Source organism: Gopherus evgoodei, chromosome 4 (genome assembly GCF_007399415.2).
Source record: "Gopherus evgoodei ecotype Sinaloan lineage chromosome 4, rGopEvg1_v1.p, whole genome shotgun sequence".
In the NCBI taxonomy this organism is placed as follows: Eukaryota; Metazoa; Chordata; order Testudines; family Testudinidae; genus Gopherus; species Gopherus evgoodei.
In genome coordinates, this window is record NC_044325.1 from 95609591 (window position 1) to 95631029 (window position 21439).

Here is a 21439-nt window from a genome sequence, read left to right on the forward strand (position 1 = left end):
GGAAAATATCTAAACATTGCAGATCTAAAACAGGCCTTGTTGGAGTTGGCAGGTATCAGTAAGAACCTAATGGCCACAAACAGTGATATAAGTAACCATGTGTCCACATGAGGAACTTTCATTAGGTCCAAAAGCTCAGAGATCAGAAACCACAGAAGCACATTGCTGTCTCATCTGGGTGGTGGATGCCCTATGAATAAGGGATAGGAGTTGTTATTGGGCCATAAGTATGAGATTGGACAGATTCCCTCAAGATGTTCCCGGTTTCTATTTATAATGCAGGAAAGGATGACATAATTTCAGACCAATTTAAGCTAATAAGTAATGGACTTCTGCTATCAGCCAATGTAGTGAATCAGAGCTTTCTTGAGTAGGTCACACCAGTGAGAGATCTGTGCACAACTGCCTGTTAAAAAAAATCAGTCGTCCACCTGTGGGATATCTTTCTAGTGCTTTTGCCAGAATGCTGAGGATGGATGTTTAGAAATACTTTTCCTCTGGTTGCAAAGGTCCTGACCAATTTCAAAATTTCCATGATCTTACTAGCCTGCTACTACTGGAGACAAACATGGCTTTTGATACTGTTGAAGATGCTGGCCGATTATGTCATACTGAAGGTTCATCCACATCTGATCACCCGGGACCAGGATATTCTCCACATCTGAGGTCTCTGATAATCTCCATACCTTCCACATAGCCCCATGTATGAAGAATGATTGACTCTCTTTGTCTGTGGCACAGGAATTACTTTAATATACCTTCCACCTGAGGAGAATATACTGAAGTAGCTCCTTCCTCATTATTGCCTCTTGAGGGCATTTAATCTCTCTTAACGCTTCCCCCTCTATTATTAGTATAGGTGAAAATAAAGACTACCTGAAAAACATGGAAAGCAAAGGGCCTGCACAGTGTCCTATGCACCACTTAAGCCTACATTTATCATAGAGCAGTATATAAAGATAAATGTCCCTTTCTAGAAGTAAAGAAAAGGCTTTATTCATTATTAGTTAATTGTGACAAACCAGAAGTGTGAGTAATAAAAATGCAGTGTTTCTAGTGTTTACTAGAGGACAAATATTCTCAATGGACTTACCAAATAGTTAATGCCATCTTTTTGTCTGTTAAAAGTGAATGATAGGAAATAGAATCTCCTTTCTTGAAATTTCATACTTGCAAATGCCACAGTGGTTGACTAGTGATGTTACAGTTTGAGGTGATAGCAACAGGTGTGTCCCTGCTTATGTCAGTGGTAAGATCTAAAACAATGGCAAGCTTAGGGAGTTAAGTGAATGCTTAGATAGGATTTATACTAATTGTGATCTGTTGAAAAACAGATGGCCTGTTTTTGATCAGTGCCTAGGAGTTACCGTATATATTTTTTTTATAATTGACATAATGATGACTCTATCTCACAAAAGTTGTGCAGGTGTTACCTGAAAGATTTTAGAACTTTTTAATGAATGTGCCAAAAAGACACCTGGGAAACTAATTTTAATTTTGGATCTAAAAGGTGAATGAAAACTGATTTTTAAAATGTATTTGCCATCTGAAAATATTGTGAGTTCTCATGTACCAGTAACTCTTAATTGGGAAAGATGTCATCATTTTTGTGTTTTGTTTTTTTTTTTAATCAGGAAATCACTTGGTAATACTAGAAAATGAAAATAAAAATGTGTATAATGGTATCAGCACAGTTTCAGTAGAATTTTCCAAAAGATATTTGATGGAAAATAAGAAGCCTACTTAAGTACTATACACTTCTACCCCAATATAAGACGAATTCAGATATAATGTGGTAAAGCAGTGCTCTGGGTGGGCAGGGCTGCGCACTCCAGTGGATCAAAGCAAGTTTGATATAACACGGTTTCACCTGTAACACGGTAAGATTTTTTAACTCCAGAGGACAGCATTATATCAAGGTAGAGGTGTAATTTGACTTTCATTTTTACTATAGGCAGGCCGGCGCTACCATTTAGGCAACCTAGGCAATCGCCTAGGGCACCAGAATAATTGGTGGGTGCCGTTTTGCCGGAGGGGGCGGCAGGCGGCTCCAGTGGAGCTGCTGCAGTGGTGCCTGCGGAGGGTCTGCTGATCCACGGCTCCGGTGGAGCTACCGCAGTGGTGCCTGCGGACGGTCAGCTGCTCGCGCGGCTCCAGTGGACCTCCCGCAGGCACCACTGCGGCAGCTCCACCGGAGCCGCAGAGCGCCGGACCCTCCGCAGGCACCACTGCGGCAGCTCCACCGGAGCCGCGGGACCAGCGCGCGGGGCGGCAAAATTGCCATCCGCCTAGGGCGCTCAAACCCCTAGCGCCAGTCCTGACTGTAGGTATCTGAATTTATAAATAGTTAATTGTAGTAATCAGCATGTGGATAGTACCTGAAAGATGAAACATTGTGGAATCCCATGGTAATATTATTTATTAATTAGGAAATATTTTATGTTTAAAATTTGGAAGTAATGTATGGTTTTGTGGATGCATGCATATGTGATATGCTGATATAATTGTACTGTGTGTTCTTTTGGCCCACCATTATAGTTACAGCTACTTCAAAACTTTCATTAATTCCCTGTGTTCAGTTACTTCTGTCAGAAACCTTTTATGTCTGGGCTAAAAATTTCTATGCTTGTTCTCTGTCAGAAGTGATATATGAATTTTAAGCTAAAGCTATTTAGTGCTTTGCTGACACACCTACCATAAATGTATTATCTCTGTTTCAGCTGAAAATTCAACATTTTTAATATGAACGTATGGTAAAATTCATTTTACAGTATTCTTGTTTTTGTGAACTTAGAAATATAATTACAACAAAATCTGTGTACAGGTTTTGTTGTAAAGAAAACAAGATTGTGTTTTAAAGAGACTGTAATGGTATTTGAACTTTAAGGCTATTTGCAATAGTTCCCATTAAAAGTACAGACTAGTGTAACTCCTACATAAAAGACAAGAAAACATAAAAAGACGCTAACATTAATACAATTTAAAATGCTCAGCTTTTGCTCTATTCTTGTCAATAGGAGATGTTACATTGACTGACTTCAGTGGGAGCAAAATCAAGCCCCATGTATGTTTCATGAGATAAAGCTTGTGATACACTGCAATAATAAATAATTATAGAGGTATACCTTTTGTTAGAGAAAATAAATTCCCTAACTGAATACATACTTTGTAATAATGAAATACATAATAATAATAATTTATATGTGCAACATTTAAATCAAATATATATTAGACTATTCTGGTGATGAAGCTAGTGTAAATATGAAATAATTGAAAAAATATATTGCAGTGGCCATGCGTGTGAATCTAAGCTCGTAGGAAAAATTGTGTGTTTGGTAAAGTAGCATCCAGCTAGATAAATAACAAAACTATTGTGATGTGTATAAACCATGGAAAAGAGTTAAGGTTTCACATTTAGCCTTAACTTTTGCATTTCTTGGTTGTATAATTAAACATTTAAATTCATAGCCTTAAAGTGGGATAATCTAGGTTTATGTGTGTACAGTTCTTATTCTTTGTAGTCTGTTCTCACTCAGTATATGAGCTGATGTGAGCTCTGATGCTGTAGGGAGTTGCACAAGCTCTTCAAGAAGAAATAGATTCTAGTTTGTAAAGTGCCTATTTATATAGAAATAAAGGGTGGCTGTGGCGGTGTTATTAGTAAGTGTAAAGTCATTAAAGTGGCAGGCAAAAGGCAATTCAGTTATCCCAGACTTTTGCTAATGTTTGGACAGAAAATACACTGAATCTGTTTACAGAACTTTTGCAATTAATTTGTATCAAAAGAAAACATAATCTGTCCAAGCCTCTGGTTTCCCTCAGAATGTTTGTGTCTTTGGAGTGCTGATACAAAATAATGGTCATTGTGTTACTTACACTGATTTCCAAAGTACATAGACAGGCCTTCTGTTGCCTGTTACATTTTATATCAGAAGTTTGTACTGCCCAAACAATTACTGTGAGAAATTTAAAATAAGTGTTCAGTTTTGTCAAGGATTTTAGATTTTATTTTCATTCATAATAAAATTAACCCAACAAACTACAGGTATGCAAATATCATTCAATATAGGTGTAAGTATCTACCTTTTTTAGTCATCTCCCTTTCTTTATAGCAATATGTGAAATATATTGCCAATAGGACTATATTCTATTCAATTAATTGCACAAATATGACAGTCTTTTTTAACCTAGTTAATATTATTATTATTATTTATTATTATTATACCTAATTCCTAGGACTGCTTTGTACTCTGTTTTGATAAAAGCACATACTGTCACTCAGTAACAGGTGTAGCTTTACATTATAAATCCAAATTAGGCTATATATCCCTTCAGTGCTATTCTGCCTCTGATGGTTTTTATTTTTTTGGCAGATCTGATTCTAGGCAGCTCTGGTTGTGGAATTAAGTTTTCGTATCCATGTGTCTACACATACAGTCAACATATACCACATCTGTGCCCAATACGTCTCTACTTTCTTGTTTTTATGTTTTATTCTGCACCTCAGTCTGGCCGTTCTATCCAATCCAGAACAGATTTCCTAGTTACTACTTCCACATACTAACACTTAAACTTAACGGTAACCTGTTATACTATGTTATGTAAGCTTAGTTCTAGTGTTTATTTCTCAACATTATAAGACTGCTATAGAGTGCTTTTGCTTTAGTGAAAATGTAACTATAGGCAATTTAAAATGAGTCTGTAAATTTTATAATCTTGGTCTATTTTTAAAATGGTTTAGATCATATTTGGCCTGTCTCTAATCCTAATTTTCAGAAAGAGGCCCCCACCCCAAAAACAGTTTGCAACTGGAAGACTTGTGTAGTTAAAAGGCAAGTATCAATAACCAACTTGTGATCATAGAAAGCGTGGTAGATAGGGACAAATAACAGAGACCTCCCCAAACTGGGTACAGCATTGCCTCCCCAGAAAAGCCATAAATTGATGTTCTGGAGATATACTTGGTTGGCTTCACTGTAAAATCAGTGTCTGAAGCATTGCTTCTGCTCTGTGATTTCATTCTTCCTTCATGTTACTGTCTAGTTATGCCTATAGCATGAGAGTGAGAGATAAGAGACCTGGTTCTCTTTTTGGCTCTCTTAGATATTTTGTGGTGAATCAAAAATCCAAGAGGAAAGGGAGAAACTCCTAGAATGTGGACAAGAGATGGGGGAAAATAAGAATTCTCACTTAAAGTAAATTATTTGAATTTAGTATGTCAATTGTATGAGAGTTTCTGTTACCAAATAATCAGATTGATTCACAAAAGAAACTCTGAGATAAGTTCCCCCCACAACCAAATTTTTGATTTGTTATAATCTACAGACCAAAGAGAGAAAGAAAGAGAAAGAAATCAGACCACTGAGCTGCATATAGACAGCTTCCCATTGTTTATTCAGTAAAGATATGGAATAAATTATATGTGAGAAATTAGCTGATGATATGCTCATTTGAGATTGTAATACATGAATAAATTATAACCACCCCTTTTACCCAACCTATCGTTTCGAGAATGCATGAGAACAAGGAGTGTTAAACACATAAAACAAAATAAACGTGTTTTGCAGGAAGACTAAATCTTGGCAGAACAATAGTCTGGCACAAATGTCTGCTGCTAACCCTTCATGTGCAGAGATGCCTGTCATTTAAATATGTATGCAGGGGAATGCAATACCAACCACTTAAACATGCAAAATAAGTGTATAACTATGTCACACCCGTTGCCAGGAGGCAGCAAGATCACATCAGTACAGTCTAAGAAATACTATCGCACTGTAGTCTAAGAATCTAAAAAACATTTCTGTAGTAAAAACAATTTAAACTAAACAAACTATTAAGAACTTATTCATATTTTGCAATAAGCTATGTATCTCAGTGACTCTTTTCTATCTTGCTTATATGTTTAGTCTGGTGGTATGGCATATGAGAAAAGGACACAATTGAAATTGAGATCCATTGTGTGAAAATACAATTGGCATTGAAGGCTGTTCTTTGCATAGATAGAAAACAATATGGGAGTGTAACTATATCCTGGAATTATTATTTTTTCATAGCATAGATCGCAGTGAAAATTTCTTTATTTTTCTTGTTTCTAGTTTGTTAATTATTAAAGTATGAAAGTGCTTATGCACTTAGGTACACTTTGTACTTATATCTCTAAAAAAGAAAAAATAAGAGCTAAGGAATCAATTTGTTTTTCATGCTTTCTAAGCTATATTGCATTAGCATCTTTTAAGACAATGAATACAGAAACATTAAAACTCCGAGGGTAAAATTTTAAAAAGAATATAAGTCCCAGTTTTCAACAGTGTCTTAAGCACACACATGCCTAAGTCTCATTGAAAGTCAAATTCCTAAGTGCCTAAGTCACTTAAAAATTAGATGTAGGCTCCTAAATCACTTTAGATGTTTTTGAAAATTTTAATCTTAACCTACTCTTTTGATACAAATGCAGTTGCATATAATTTCACAAAGGCTAATAGCAGTTTTTATATTTATCAGAGGGGATCATTCATTATTACAGGGCTCTTTCATGTAGCCTATTTATTATTCATTGTATTATATTGACTGTCTTAGTCATAATAGTGAAATCTGAATACAGTGCTGTCACACTATCTGGAGTGGTTCACAGTTGTAAGTGCCAGCCTCAGGCATACTGTCAAAAAGCAGGGTTGACACCCCAAATTGGTGGTATGTTCTATAATTAGATTTCACCAACCCAGTAACCAATGTGAACTCCTGGTTCACTGTAAGTCTTACCATGGAGTCACAGACAGTTTCCTTAGGCACTACAATCTATCTTGCCATCCGGGCAAGCTGGACTTAGTGATAAATGGTCACTTACATCAACAATCACAAAATAATCAAGTTTCTCCCAGTCCCAAGAGACCAGTCACATAGCCCAGATCAATTTGTATCTTAGATCTTATGCCAAAGACAATGCTGGTAGCCAATCGTATAATAAACTAAAGATTTATTAACTAAGAAAAAGAAATGAGAGGAGTTCTTCGAGTGCTTGCTCATGTCCATTCCAATAGGTGTCTGTACACACTGCATACATGATCATCAGAAGGTTTTTTCTCTAGTAGTACCTGTCAGGTCAGCTGTAGAGCCTCCTGGAGTGGTGCCCGCATTGCGCTATATATAGGACACTGCTGACCCACTGCTTGATCAGTTCCTTCTTGCCGCCGCTGACGGACATTGGAGCTTTCTTCAATCTCTTGCTTCTCAAGTGCCTACCTAATGGGTACCTTCTAGTGTGTTGTAAATAGTTTTTGAAAGTTGTAGATATAGTCCCACAGGCCTCATCATCCTCTTCACCGGATGAGGCAGTGGCTCCACCACCACATTCCCTGCGATGGGACCAGGACCTTCTTAATAAGGATGGCCCAAACTTACGCCTGCAGGCTGAAGTGACAGAATGGTGAACATTCTTGACATGGAGGGCCCTTCTGGGGTAGACTTGCTCCTTATCAAGACCAAAGAAAACACCACAGAGGTGCTATGACAGACCCCAGCTTCCATACCGCCCACAGCCAAAGGGGTGGAAAGGAGGTATTTTGTGCTGCAGAAAGGGTACAAACACCTTTTTACCCACCCTCAGCCTGAAATATTAGTGGTAGATGTGGCAAACCACAAAGAGCAGCAAGGTCAACTGCATCCTGTCCCAAAGTCACAGGATGCTAAGAAGGTGGACCTTTTCAGCCATAAAGTCTACTTGACCGGGGGGGCTCCAGCTTCGTGTTGCTAATCAGCAAGCGGTGCTCAGCCTCTAGACCTTCAATTCCTGGACAGCGCTAGTTCAGTTCCAGGAATTGCTCCCATCAGACTCATGGCCAGAGTTTGCAGTGCTTCTTGAGAAGGGCAAGGTGGTGTCAAGGACCTCCCTCCAGGCCATCCTACACTCAGGTGATTCTGTGGCTCGAACCATGGCCAGAGCAATCACCATGAGATGAAGTGCCTGCTTACAGGTTTTGGGCATCAGAACATCATTCAGGACCTGCCCTTTGACTGTTCAGGCTTGTTTGCTGAGAACACGGACTCCCACTAGTACAGTCTCAAAGACTCAAGGGCGACATTGAAGTCCCACTCCTACACCCCTGAGGAAGCCCTTCAAACCCCAGTCCCCCTCCCGCTTCTAATCTAGACCCCGTAGGCAGGACTCAGCCAGGAGAAGGGGCAGGAATAATAGGAGGCACCAGTTGCAGTCATCCTCAGGCCAAGGCCAGGGCTCCCCCAAACAGCCCCTGGGGCTGAAACCTAACTTTTGACGGTGCACCCAAGGATGGAGCACCAGAACTCAACCCAGATCCTTACCCTCTCTTTGTGAACCAGCTATCTTACTTCTACCATGCTTGGTCACAGATTACAACAGATATACTATCCAGTTCAGTTGCCTTCTGCCTTCCCACCTACCTTTCCCATCCCTCTTCAGGAACTCTTCTCATAAGCAACTCCTTCACTAGGAGGTGCAATTACTCTGGGGGCAATAGAGAAGGTTCCTCAGGAGTTATGGAGCAAGATACTCCAGATATTTTCTTCTCCCCAAGGCCAAGGGTGGACTGTCACCTATTCTGGATCTGCAAAACCTCAATGCATTCATCAGGAAAGCCAGGTTTTGCATGGTCTCCTTAGCCTCTATCATTCCTTCCCCACATCTGGGGGACTGGTACGCTGCCTTGACATGCAGGACACATACTTCCATATTTCCATAATCCCGGCCCACAGACCAGTGGCCAGCACTGCTAGTTCATGGTGCTCCCGTTTGGGCTCTCTACAGCCTCCAGGGTGTTCATGAAGTACATGGCAGACATGGCAGCCTTTCTCCACAAATGTCAGGTACAACTATTCCTGTACCTGGATAACTGGCTCATCAAGGCCAAGTCGCAAGCACAAGCGGAGGTGCATGTGGCCCTGTCCCGTGCCACATTCCTCAGGCTGGACCTCAAACTAAACATGCCCAAATCCATGCTGGTCCCTACACCAAGAATAGAGTTCATAGGAACTCTCTTGGACTCTGCACAAGCCAGGGCAACCCTGCCTGAGCCACGCTTCCAAGCTCTCAAGGATGTTATCAAGAAGCTCTGCCATTTCCCCACAATGGCCAGAAACTGTATGAAGCTGCTAGGGAATATGGTGGCATACACATACGTGGTCCGGCATGCCAGACTACATCTCAGACCCCTCCAGGCATAGTTGGCTCAAGTGCACAGGCCCAGCTGAGACCCACTGGACAGGATAGTTACCCTTCGCCCTCCCATTCTTGAGTCTTTACACTGGTGGCTATGGCTGCAAGTGGTCTGTGTGGGTGTTGTCTTTGCCAGACCGCAACCGACCATGTTGCTGGTCACGGACGCCTTGGCTCTGGGGTGGGGAGCGCTCCTAGGCAGTATCAGAACTCAAGGCCTATGGTCGCAAGCAGAACTATCACTACATATCAATGTGCGGGAGTTGAAGGCTGTCTGTCTGGCATGCAAGTGTTCCAGACCTACCTTTGAGGCAGATGTGTGTATGTGCTCACAGCCAACACCATGGTGATGTTTTGTATAAACAAACAGGGTGGTGCTTGATCCTCACCCCTGTGCCAGAAAGCCCTAGAACTCTGGGAATTTTGCATCGCCAACTCGATACACATACAAGCATCATACCTCCCAGGGGCGCAGAATGAGCTAACTGACCAATTTAGGTGTTCATTCCTCAGTCACGAATGGGCCCTCAGGCTGGACATCGCCCTTTCAATTTTCTAGAAGTGGGGCTTTCCTCTCTCAACACGGAGCAACAGGAAGTGCTAGCGGTTCTGCTCCTTCCTGAACCACAGCCCAGACTCCGTCGTGGACACTTTTCACCTCATGTCGATGTGTCACATACTTTATGTATTCCCACTCTTTTCTCTCTCATACACAGAGTCCTCCTCAAGGTCCGCCAGGACAGGGCTTCGTTGATCTTCATGATGTTGGCATGACCCAGCCAGCACAGGTTCACCATGCTGTTAAGCCTGTTGTTCGACAGACCAGTAATCCATCCCTTATGCCCAGACTTCATCACTCAAGATCATGGCAAGCTCCAGCACCCCAATCTGGAGTCCCTCCACCTCATGGCATGGAAACTCCATGGTTGAACCCATTGGAGCTCCAATGTTCGGACTCAGTGAGAGAAGTTCTCCTCAGAAGTAGGAAGCCTTCCACCTGAGCCACGTATCTGACAAAGTGGAAGCGGTTTTCTATTTGGTCCCTGCTGAAAGGTATCCCACTGCAGCAAGTGTCAATTCCCCTAGTTTTGGACTACTTACTGGGCCTCAAGCAACAAGGGCTGGCAATATCCTCTATGAAAGTACACCTGGCCGCCATCTCAGCCTTCCACCCAGGGGCAGCAGGTAGATCTATCTTCGGAAATCCCATGGTGGGCTGATTCCTTAAGGGCTTGGACAGGCTTTACCCCATGTCTGGCAACCCGTTTCCCAGTGGAACCTCAATCTAGACTTGTCCAGGCTCATGGGCCCTCCATTTGAACCCATGGCCACGTCCCTCTCTCCTATCTCTTTTGGAAGGTTGCGTTTCTGGTGGCTATGACATCGGCCAGAAGGGTCTCTGAGCCCAAAGCGCTTACCTTCGAGCCCCCTTCCATACTGTCTTTCACAAAGATAAGGTTTAACTGCGTCCTCACTCTGCGTTTCTACCCAATGTGATCTCCCAGTTTCATGTGAAGCAGGACATATTTTTACCACTCTTCTTCCCTAAGCCTCATTCCATTGTCAGAGAGCGGATGCTACATTCCCTGGACATCAGGCATGTCCTAGCCTTCCACATTGAACACACAAAGCCATTTTGTAAGTCACCACGGCTCTTTATTGCAATCGCCGAAAAGATGAGAGGGCATCCCATCTCATCGCAGCGCCATTCATCATGGATCACATCCTGCATTAGAACGTGCCAAAGTTCCACCCCCGCCACTGATGGCACACTCCACAAGAGCTCAGGTTTTGTCCGTAGCTTTCCTCACACACGTCTCTGTTCAAGATATATGCAAGGCAGGCAACGTGGTCTTCCATCCACACCTTCACATCGCTCTATGCCATCACCCAACAAGTGAGTGATGACGCCGCATTTGGCAGGGCAGTCCTATAGTCAGCAACCAGGTGAACGCTGACCCCTCCTCAAGAGAAGTTGCTTGGGAGTCATCTGTTGGAATGGATGTGAGTAAGCACTCGTAGAAGGAAAAACAGTTACCTACCTCTTGTAAACTGTTGTTCTTCGAGATGTGTTGCTCATGTCCATTCCAGATTCCACCTTCCTCCCCTCTGTCAGAGTCTTCTAGCAAGAAGGAACTGAACAGGCAGCGGGTCAACAGTGTCCTAAATACACTGCCATGAGGGCACCACAACCGACCTGACTGGTACCACTAGGGGAAAAACCTTTTGACGATCGTGCATGCGATGTGTGTACACACCTATTGGAATGGACATGAGCAACTCATCTCAAAGAACAACAGTTGCGAGAGGTAGGTAACCGTTTTTTATTTACAGGTTAAAGCAGGTAACATATAAGCAGAGATAAGTTACAGTCTGTGGTTCCAAAAGATGACAGAGATGTCGTACCTTCCCTCTCAACCTGTGTATGTTTCATTTCAAACATTTACTTTAATAAAATTTTAAATCTGTCTACTGAATGTCTTTTTGGGCTAACCCAGTTTGACCCTCGGGATCTCTGCTTTTGTTTATTAACTCCAGCCCTTGGGAGAGTCCAAACAGCAAGGAGAGAACCATTTCTTCTTGTGAGCATCTTTATATGCCCTTCTCCCAGAGTTCAAGCTGATGGGGTGAGAGCTGCTGCATGTAACTTCTTCATGGGTGGATGAGACAATTAACAAAGTATTTTGTTCTACAATGGCCCCATATAGCCTTGATAGTCCTCCTTGACGAGCAGGGGAACCACTCTTCCTGCCTAGGTTCACAAGGTCAGAGGAGGCATTTTTACAATTATAAACAAAACTTTCATATTCCTTTTAGCATGGAATGCAGACATTGCAGGTAAGATTAACGCATGCAGCAACCTACATTTTATGGAGTCTAAATACATCTTTACAAGCCTAACACCTGTCTTAAACAATATTAACATACAGTTGAGCTGGTCCAGTTTCCAGCTATGAATTTATCAGTGCTCAGCTGACACCTAGAGACTTGGCAAGAGCTGGCATCTGGTTTACCAGCATCACCAGTGCTTTTTGTGCTTTGCATCAGATTTTCATTTTCTGGGACGTTTATTTGGGGGAAATTATGACCCAGTTGGCCATGTGTGCGTGTAACAGGGTGCTGCCCAGGAGGTCCTGAGCCAGGCCCCTGTTAACCCAGCTCCAATTACAAAGCATTAATTGGGGCTGGCTGAGTATGCCACACCTAATTGCTAGAAGAGAAGCACCTGCAGTCTTTATTAGCCAGGGGGTTATATAAGGCTGGCCGGGGGGAAGAGGAAGAAAAGGGAGGAGCCAAAGGCTGTGCATCCCTGCTGGGTGGAGAAGCTAGCTGTCCCCCAGGTTGCTCGTTTGGAGCAGACTGTAAATAGAAGATGGTGGGAGCTGACACTGAACATAAAAAGCACTGGTGATTGCACTTAGAAGGGGTCTCTGGCTGATTTGTTGTGAGGGCAAGCGAAGTCCTTGTTACAATGCACTATATAGTTTAGTTGATCCAGGTTATGTTGGCATATAGCTGCCAACTTTTGTATATTGCTTGTGCATGTGCACACTTGGGTGCTTGCATCAGAGCTGCATGTGCTCATCAAGACTGGCTGTCTATGTAAAACGCAGTGCACCATGGGTAGGAATCCCAATGTGTCCTGCATCATCATCTGGCTCAATGACTTGTGGGATATTTTCATAATACTTTTCTGAGATGCCAGTGATTTGTGAAGGGATTTCTGGGAGCTGGAGGGTCAAGTTCCTATCATACCACTTTCTCCATCCCATTATGCTTTTCATATTACATAATTTTTACACTTTAAAAAAAAAACTTACAATCCCATGTGCTGCTTTTAGGTCTCCACCATCTCTCTGGTAGAAGCACAGACCCTGCAAAGCTCAGCACAGTTCTCATGAGTGTTGCTAATGCAGGAAGCATAATTTTCATATGTTTGCAGTACATGAACAAGTACTACTGCACCTGGAATCGAGGTGAGGAAGATGCGGAGATGTTCAAGCACAATAAGCAAATGCTGATGGTTTTCACGGAGAAGCTCCACACTGTGGATCACTGATTCTCGGTCAGAGAAATGGGCACTGATTGGTGGGATTGCATCACAATGCAAATTTGGGATGACAATCAGTGGCTGCAGAACTTTCAGATGTGAAAGGCCATGTTTCTGGATCTGTGTGTGGAGCTTGCCCGAGACCTCCAGCACAGGCATACCAAAATGAGAGCTGCATTGACATTGGAGAAGCAAGTGGAGATCAGGCACTGAAAGTTTGCAACACTGGATTACTCTTGGTCAGTGGGAAATTATTTTGGAGTTAGAAAATCCACAATAGAGGCCATTATCATCTAAGCATGTAAGATCATTAAGTATCTCCTGCTACACAGGACTGTGACTCTGAGTAATATACAGGAAATAGTGGATGGTTTTGCAGCAGTGGGGTTCCCAAATTATGATGGGGCAATTGATGGCACATAATTCCCTATTCTGGCATCAGCCCACCTTACCACTGAGTACATCAACAGAAAGAAATAGTTTCTTATGGCTATGCAAGCTCTAGTGGAGAATCAAGGGCTAAGATCAACATGGGCTGGTCAGGCAAGGTGTATGATGTTTGCATCTTTGAGAACACCGTACTTTTTTTAAAAGCTGCAAGCAAGAAATTCTTCTCTGACCATTGGATTGCCATTGGCAATGTTGGCATGTCAATAGTGATTCTGGCTCATGAAGCTGTACACTGGCCACCTGAACAGTACCAAAGAAAGAGTCAACTACTGGCTCAGCAGGTGCAGAATGACTTTGAATGTGCTTTTGGTAGACTGAATGGATGATGGTGCTATTTATTCACTGGATTGGATCTCAGTAATGCAAATGTCGCCTTGGTTGTAGCTGTATGTTGTGTGCTGCATAATACCTGTGAGGCAAAGGGGGAAAAACTACCACCAGGGTGGAGAGGCAAGGTAGACTGGCTGTCTGCTGAATTTGCACAACCAGAAATAAGGGCTATTAAAAGAGCAAACCAATGGATCTATATGGCTAAAAGAAGTCTTAAAAGACCATTTTAACAGTCAGTCATGGTCTAAGTCCCTCTATGTTGCACACTGCCTATTAAGCCCCACGCAGGGGCTCACAGCTGTGGCAGGGAGAGGCGCCCCTTTCTGCAGGCCCCAGCGCGGATCTGCCCTAGACTTGCCACGGCTGAGGGAAAGGAACCCCTCCATCAGCCCATCCTAGGCCTGCCGGAGCTGCTGAGGAGTGGAGCCCCTCCCTTGTCCTGGCCTAGCCCAGACCCGCCAGAGCTTCTGGAGAGAGGAACTTCTTCCTTGGCCCGGCCCAGCCCAGCCCTGCTGGAGCTGCTGCAGCCAGGGAGAGGCACTTCTTCCCCCGGCCCCGAACTGCTGCAGTGAGAGAGGGCTGAGGGGAGTCTTCTCTCCCCACCCACAGCCCCGGGGCAGCCAGAACTCCAAACTGCTCTGGCTCCACCCCAGAGCCCACCCTCCCTGCACTCTAACCCTCTGCCACAGCCCTGAGCCCACTCCTGCACCCTGAACCCCTCATCCCCAACCCCACCCCGAGCCCACACTTCGAGCCAGAGCCTTCATCCCGCCACACTCCAACCCCTCCCACACTCTGAACTCTTCGGCCCCACTCCACCACATGAATTTTGTTATGTGCACCAATATGAAGGTGGTGTGTCACACATCACCTCCATATTGGTGCACATAACAAAATTCATTCCCCACGTGGACATAAAAAATTAGAGGGGACACTGATCATGGTAGTGTTTGTCTGATCCTTTTATGAAATAGTGTCTCTCTTGTGTGATTAAATATAGGTGGGTCTTTGCTACCTGCTTTTGAATTCTGTAATGCTTGGTATAGACTAATAAATATATACAGTACTGAGTTTCCAAAATAGAACTTTATTGTGTTCAAAGAAACAGGCAACAAAATTTAAGTGCAAACAAATATGAAATGAAAAATCTGTTACCAGCACTGCAACAGAGTGAACTATATTTTAAACCCAAGGAAAAACAGCAGTAAACAATAATCATTTATGTTCATGTATGTAAAACCTACTACAGTGCAGTAGGTATGGCTACACATGCACCAACTTGTTCTTCTCACAGGTTAGTGTATTCATAGCTATAGCTCTCCTTGTGGTTCCCTGGCATGAAGTGGTAGGGTAAGGATGTAAATGTACATCATCCTGTCATCTAGTATTTTGGAGAATGTAGACAGCACTGAGCATGGAGTTCTCCAATGACTGGAAAGATTGCTGAGTCCAGGGTCTTTGGGTATGTAGGTCAACAATGTTCTGCAATATCTGAGTTTGTTGCCTGAGCAAACCCATAATGTCCTGGTGTATTTCCCAAAGTGCCTTGGTCCTTTTTCCTTTCCTGAAACAACTCCCCTCTCTCTCTCTCTCTCTCTCTCTCTCTCTCCTCTCTCTCCATTCTTGGTCCTTCTCCAGGGCCACAGTCATGTGGTCCCTCTAAGCCTTTGGTTCCTGGTGTAAGACTATAGAGGATTGGAATATCTTGGAGAAAATATCCTCCCTAGTCCTCTCTCATCCTGATCAGGGTCAGATGTTAAGCAGGCATGGAAGGGACATCTCTCAAGGACATCATGCCAGAGGCTGCTGATTAAAACAGACTGATATACATCATTAGATTTAGTCACAGTGGACAGGGAAAGGTGAGTCTCAAGACTCCTATCTTTTAATAAGAAATGCTAATTGTCACTTTAGTTCTGGAACACCTAGCTACAGCGTCACTCGGCAGCTCAAACCATAGTGAATACAGTCTGCCCTAGCCTAACAGGGAGGAGGGGAGAAGGTGTGTTCTGTTGCTCAGAAGTTTTCAGTGGTAGGCACCATTCGTCAGGTATGGGTATAGGGACAGTGCAGTGAATATTTGGCAATATTTTCACAGACAGCAATGATTTTGGATGATCGCTTACTCCAGACAGTGACAAAGGCTCAGAGAACAGAGCTACTTTGACATTCCAAAGTCACTTGGGCCTGTATGCTGCTAGCCTGATTACTGCAATTGTGACAGCCAAACTCCATGCAGAGTGGCATGGGAAAGTCTCCGACTGCAGGAAAAGAAATAAGGCTACAATTCTTTGAGAAATAATTGCAGAGTATCTCCATGAAAGTTTATCAAGATCTCTCAAGAGGATAAAAGGGACATCCCTACTGAGCTAAACAAAGTACTCTGCATGGCTCCCCAAACCCAAAGAGTTGAAAACTGGACACAGAGTCTATTTCTCTTTGTTCTACCTCAAATCAGCATCCTGTACTTGGACAGATGTGGACTGTGTAATCAAACTGCCTTACTTTTTTGAATTTATTCCCATACATAATAGTAAAGCAATCAGAAGTCAATTATTTTGTTCTATAAACTTGCAGATGGGGTGGACTCCATTTTTAAATGGGGAAGAATGTTGGGAGAGGGAGGAAATGAGGGAGAAGGGGTAACAGGCAACAAAAAGTTAAAAAAAAATTCTTAGAAAAATGCATGTACATGCTTATCTGAGCTCCCTTCCCCTTCATCATCAGGTTCATCTGAGCTCACCTGGTAGTACAGGTGTTAGTCCACTGAAGTTTCCAACAGCTTGTGGCATGGTTTAAGTCCTCTGCCGTGTCTTTTTTCCTCCCCTTCCCCCACTTTACTGTTCACAGCAGGAGTTTCTGCCTTTGGCTCCTGTGAAGTGTCCACAGTTATCTGCAGGGTGCTGCTGGGGTCATTGACAAGTGTGGCATGCAGTTCTTTATAACAGTGACAGGTCTGTGGGGCAGCACCAGATTTCATGTTGCCCATCCTCACCTTTTGGTAAAAGTTCCTTTCTCTTTCACTCATCCCTGTTGTGCCCCCATTTCTGTATCCTCTGTGCCATCTGCACATTGATGTGGATATTTCTATTGCCATTCCACAGATGTGCTTGCACATCCTCGTCTCCCCACGGGCCAAGGAGATCCAAAGACTTCTTATCTGCTCCACTTTATCTATTAGGTTTCTGTGTGGATGATCAGATACATACACCAAAAATGAACTATAGGAATGTTTGCCAAGGTGAACAACCAGGAAAAGGCATTTCAAAAACACGCAAATGAGTTTTGGGGCACAGGCAAGGCGGACTTCTGATCTATGGCCCCTTGGCCAATGAAGTTCAAAATTGTGAGCAAAGCAAGGCTGTTGCTGGAACACAGGCACAGTGGGATAGCGGCTGGAGGACTGTTAGGGTTGACATAAGTAATGCAGTGTCTACAGTCCCACTGCATCAATCTGAGTGGGTTGACCAAGGCTCTGCATTGCTCAGGAAGGTCGCGTTATTGCATCACTGTAATGTAATGCATGCATCAGCAGGAGACAATTTTTGGTGTAGATGTGCACAACGAGGCCTTCTCAGGTCAACTTATGTCAACTAACTTTGTAGTGTAGACCAGGCCAAAGTGTCTCAGAAGGGTAAAGGGCCATGTGCCAGATACCTGCATCACAAGAGAGGAAACGGGCTCCACAGAGCTGCTACATCCCAACTTGCACAGGCATGGGTGTCAAGGGGGATAAAAGCCTTGGTTGCCCCACAACCATCTCTCATGCCCTCAGAAGCCATAACTGTGCTTGTGTATTGGGAATGTATGCGGTGCTGGGTATCATTCTGGTGCAAGTTACTCCCTCAACAGAACAGCAGGATAACAACACACTCTTTTTTTACTCTAGATCATTGGTTCCCAAACTTGTTTTGCCACTTGTGCAGGGAAAGCCCCTAGAAGGCCGGGACAGTTTGTGTACCTGCCATGAGCCTCCACTTCCAGCAGCTCTCATTGACCTGGAGCAGGAAACCGCGGCCACTGGGAGCTGTGATCAGCCAAACCTGCGGACGCGACAGGTATAGAAACCAGCCTGGCCTGCAAGGGGTTTTCCCTGCACAAGCAGCGGAACAAGTTTGGGAACCACTGCTCTAGATCATGGTGGACTAAGATTGAGCCCTCATTGACAGAATTGCTCAATCAGCAACACCCAGTTTTTGAAACAACAGCAGCTGCATTAGCAACTTTTATAAATTCGAAGTTTTAAAATATTTGTATCGTCTTTTTGTTCCTTGAATTGACTTTCATGCTTGTTTTATTGTTAATAGTCTATAATTAACAGTGTGGTCCTCCCCTAATGGTTAGTGGGAAAGGAAGATGCAGACCATGTGTTATGGCTTCTATTCTGCGTCCTTACAATATATAATGCTGTGCAGTACTTTTTTGGTTGTAATGATTAGAAAACATTTTTCAGCTTCCAATGTGCTTTGTAGCATGCAGTATGTACTGTCTTATTTTAATCAAATGTTGGTATCAATTTACAACTGTTCATTTTTATCAATAATCCTACTAGTTTGCAGTGTTTCTTTAGGTGGGGGTGAAAAGTCTTGACCACTTTTCTACTCTAACTACCCGATACTGTTTCATTTTCTCAATTTAGGAGCTTCCAGCACCTTTGTTTGATGATGCCCATAAAAACCAAGTGAATGAGAAAGAAACCGCTATTAAGTCTAAACAGGAATCTCAGGAATCCATGAAAATAGCCTGGCGTTACCAGAATTTACCAAGAATTGAGGTAAATACGTTTAGTATTATATCTGATGTTATCCTATGCTTTGATATTAAGGGTAAAATTCACTTGTTTTATAAGTATAATCTCTGAGTAGAACCCAGACCATGGAAGTGTTTTCAAACTGTGCTAAAAGGTTGCTTCAGGAGAGCAAACTATCATTCACCAATACATACAAAGAGATGAGAAATGCAGTTTACTATGTTTCATGACGTCCAGATGTACTTAACTTCTGAAAAGAAAACCAGAAAATTAAAATATTAAAGCACAAAAGGCTGGTGAATGTAACACTGTTTCAGATAACTTTTTAAACCTAAAGATACCTGTAGTATTTTTACTGAACATTTTTCTAAATTTATCTATTCATAGTGATATGTATAGGTTGAATGAACAGTACTTATTAGATCCCTCTAGTGAAAATACTTAATTGATGCGAACTGTTGACTTGCTTATCCATGTGCGTAATAAGTAAAGTAAACACTTGAGATTATATCAGCTTCACTGTCACTAGAAACTAATCGCTGTGAAGGTGGCATGTAAGACACATGCCCAGTGGTCACTTCTTCAAAGTTTACAGCTGTTAGTATTTTATGAATTATGTTTTTCCTTAGTCTAGTTACTTTCTTGTTTGATCTAATTGTGCAGTCAACCCTTACAAAAATTATAGCATTTTGGACAACACAACAACAGACTTTTTTTTTTTTTTTTTGGTGCTGTTTGGTTTAAGCATGTTGTATACTGTGATTTAGATGTAATCATAACTGCCTAGTAAGTTAGCCATATTCTAAAAAAATTTAATTGGAATGTGACAAAATGATCTTACAAGGCTTGGCATGTTTGGTTTTCTCTGAAATTGTACAGACATGGCTATATATTTTGTGTCAGAGAAGACTTATATATGGTGACATGCCAAATCAAATAGCCTCCAGCATGATCATATAATCGCATCAATTTTAATCATGTAGAGCTTGCTGTACCACTCTGAACCATTACAAAATACAGTTTGTATTTTATCCAGTAATGTAAACTAAATTCATAATACAATGATGTACAAACAATTGATTGTCACTATTTTAGTACAAAATGTCCTGGGTCTAACAGAACAAAAAGCTGCATATAATAACCCAAAAAGGCTTAATCTGTCCATTAATATATTATTTAATAGAACACCATAGACTTGTCCTTGGTTATCACAGATGGGATTTGCATGTTGCAAGTTGTAAACTAATAATTGCCTGATCTAAAACAACCGTACAATCTTATAAGGTATGATTCCCTCATTTCCATCAAAATTTTCTTACAATTTTTGAATTTTTGCACAATTATGTACTAGAACAGTGATCCCCAAACATTTTATGTTGCATGCCCCCCTCTTACCTGCAATGTAATCTGTGTGTGCCCCTCCCCTGGGGAGCCAGGGCAGGGAGGTGGACTGCGGTTGGGAGCCGGGGGCTGAGGCCAGGGCTGGAGCTGGGGCCAGGAACAGCGCAAGGAGCTGTGGCTGGGGGTGGGGCTGGGGACCTGGGACTGGAGTTGCAGCCAGGACCAGAGCTGTCATTGGAGCCAGGGGCTGAAGCTGGGGGCAGGGTTGGTGGGGAGGGCTGGGGTTGGAGTGGAGCTGGGGGCAGAGCAGGGCTAGGCGGCATTCCCTCTCTACCCCCCTGTACAGGCTGGCTTGGGCCTCAACATGACCCCTGAAATTTCCTCCTCATCTCTTTTGGGGAGCGTGCCCCACATTTGGAGACCACTGTAGTAGAATGCTTGTTTGTTTTCAGGTAAATGCTAAATTGTCAAAAACGTATATGAAATCAATAAGACTTGAAAATAAAGCTACAGTTGTTAAAATAATGGACAAATGGAAATTTCTTTTAAAATATATCAGTTAGATGAAAGTAATCTCAGTGATCAGAAATATTTGATGGCTTGTTGAATGATGCAATATACACTTATTGGCTGTCTGGAAGTAATAAGTCATGCAGCACCTATGTCCCTCTGATAGTTTTAATATACCTAGTAATAGCTGTTAATTATTTCAGTTTCCATTAATTCATGTGTGTTGACTGATTAGAAATTTCTGTCAAAAGGAAACCAATAATTTTTTTTAAAAAGCTATTTTCCAACCAGCTTTAGTGCTTATATTTTAAAATTATATTTCCAAATAGTTGCATGGTATAAGAAGGTTATAAAGAGTAAACTGAGTTTTTTAAAATGTTTAAAGGGCTCTAAATGTCAGCTGAAAATGTATCTAGTCAATATCTCTTTTTATGCGAGGTGTAAAAGTTGTCTTGTTAGTGGTTCTGTTAACTAATTTAATTTTTAGTTGTAAGTAACCGAAGAGATTTCTGTTGTGGAGATGGCTCAGTTATTCCCTTTCCCTTCCTAAAAACAGGTTAAATAAGCTCTTAGCCACCTCATAAATATTTCATATTGTGTATCATGTTTAAATTAATAGTCCTGCCTTTATCAGTGTATTTTATATGTGTAAATATGAATATATTCTTTATATCCTAGATAAACTATAGATTTATAGGTAATCAGTCAAAAGGAATTGGATACTGTGTGTGCGTGTTGCATACAATTACCAATTTAAAAGGTACTTTTCTCTATATCCAGGGATACACTCATTTAAACTCTTGGTAAAAACATCAGGTAT

The 21439-nt window shown here is 42.2% G+C and overlaps 1 protein-coding gene across 8 annotated transcripts in view; it reads left to right on the plus strand.

Annotated features, from left to right (window-relative positions):
* The window catches only part of ELP4 (elongator acetyltransferase complex subunit 4), a 283737-nt gene that overhangs the window by 52728 nt on the left and 209570 nt on the right, over positions 1–21439 (plus strand). For all 8 annotated transcript variants that reach the window (XR_004000077.1, XM_030560245.1, XM_030560252.1 and 5 more), the window contains exon 4: positions 18658–18792. Coding sequence is in view for 7 of the 8 variants with exons in the window: in XM_030560245.1 (XP_030416105.1) it covers positions 18658–18792 (135 nt within the window). In the remaining variant the exon portion in view is untranslated. The remainder of the gene's footprint in view (positions 1–18657; positions 18793–21439) is intronic.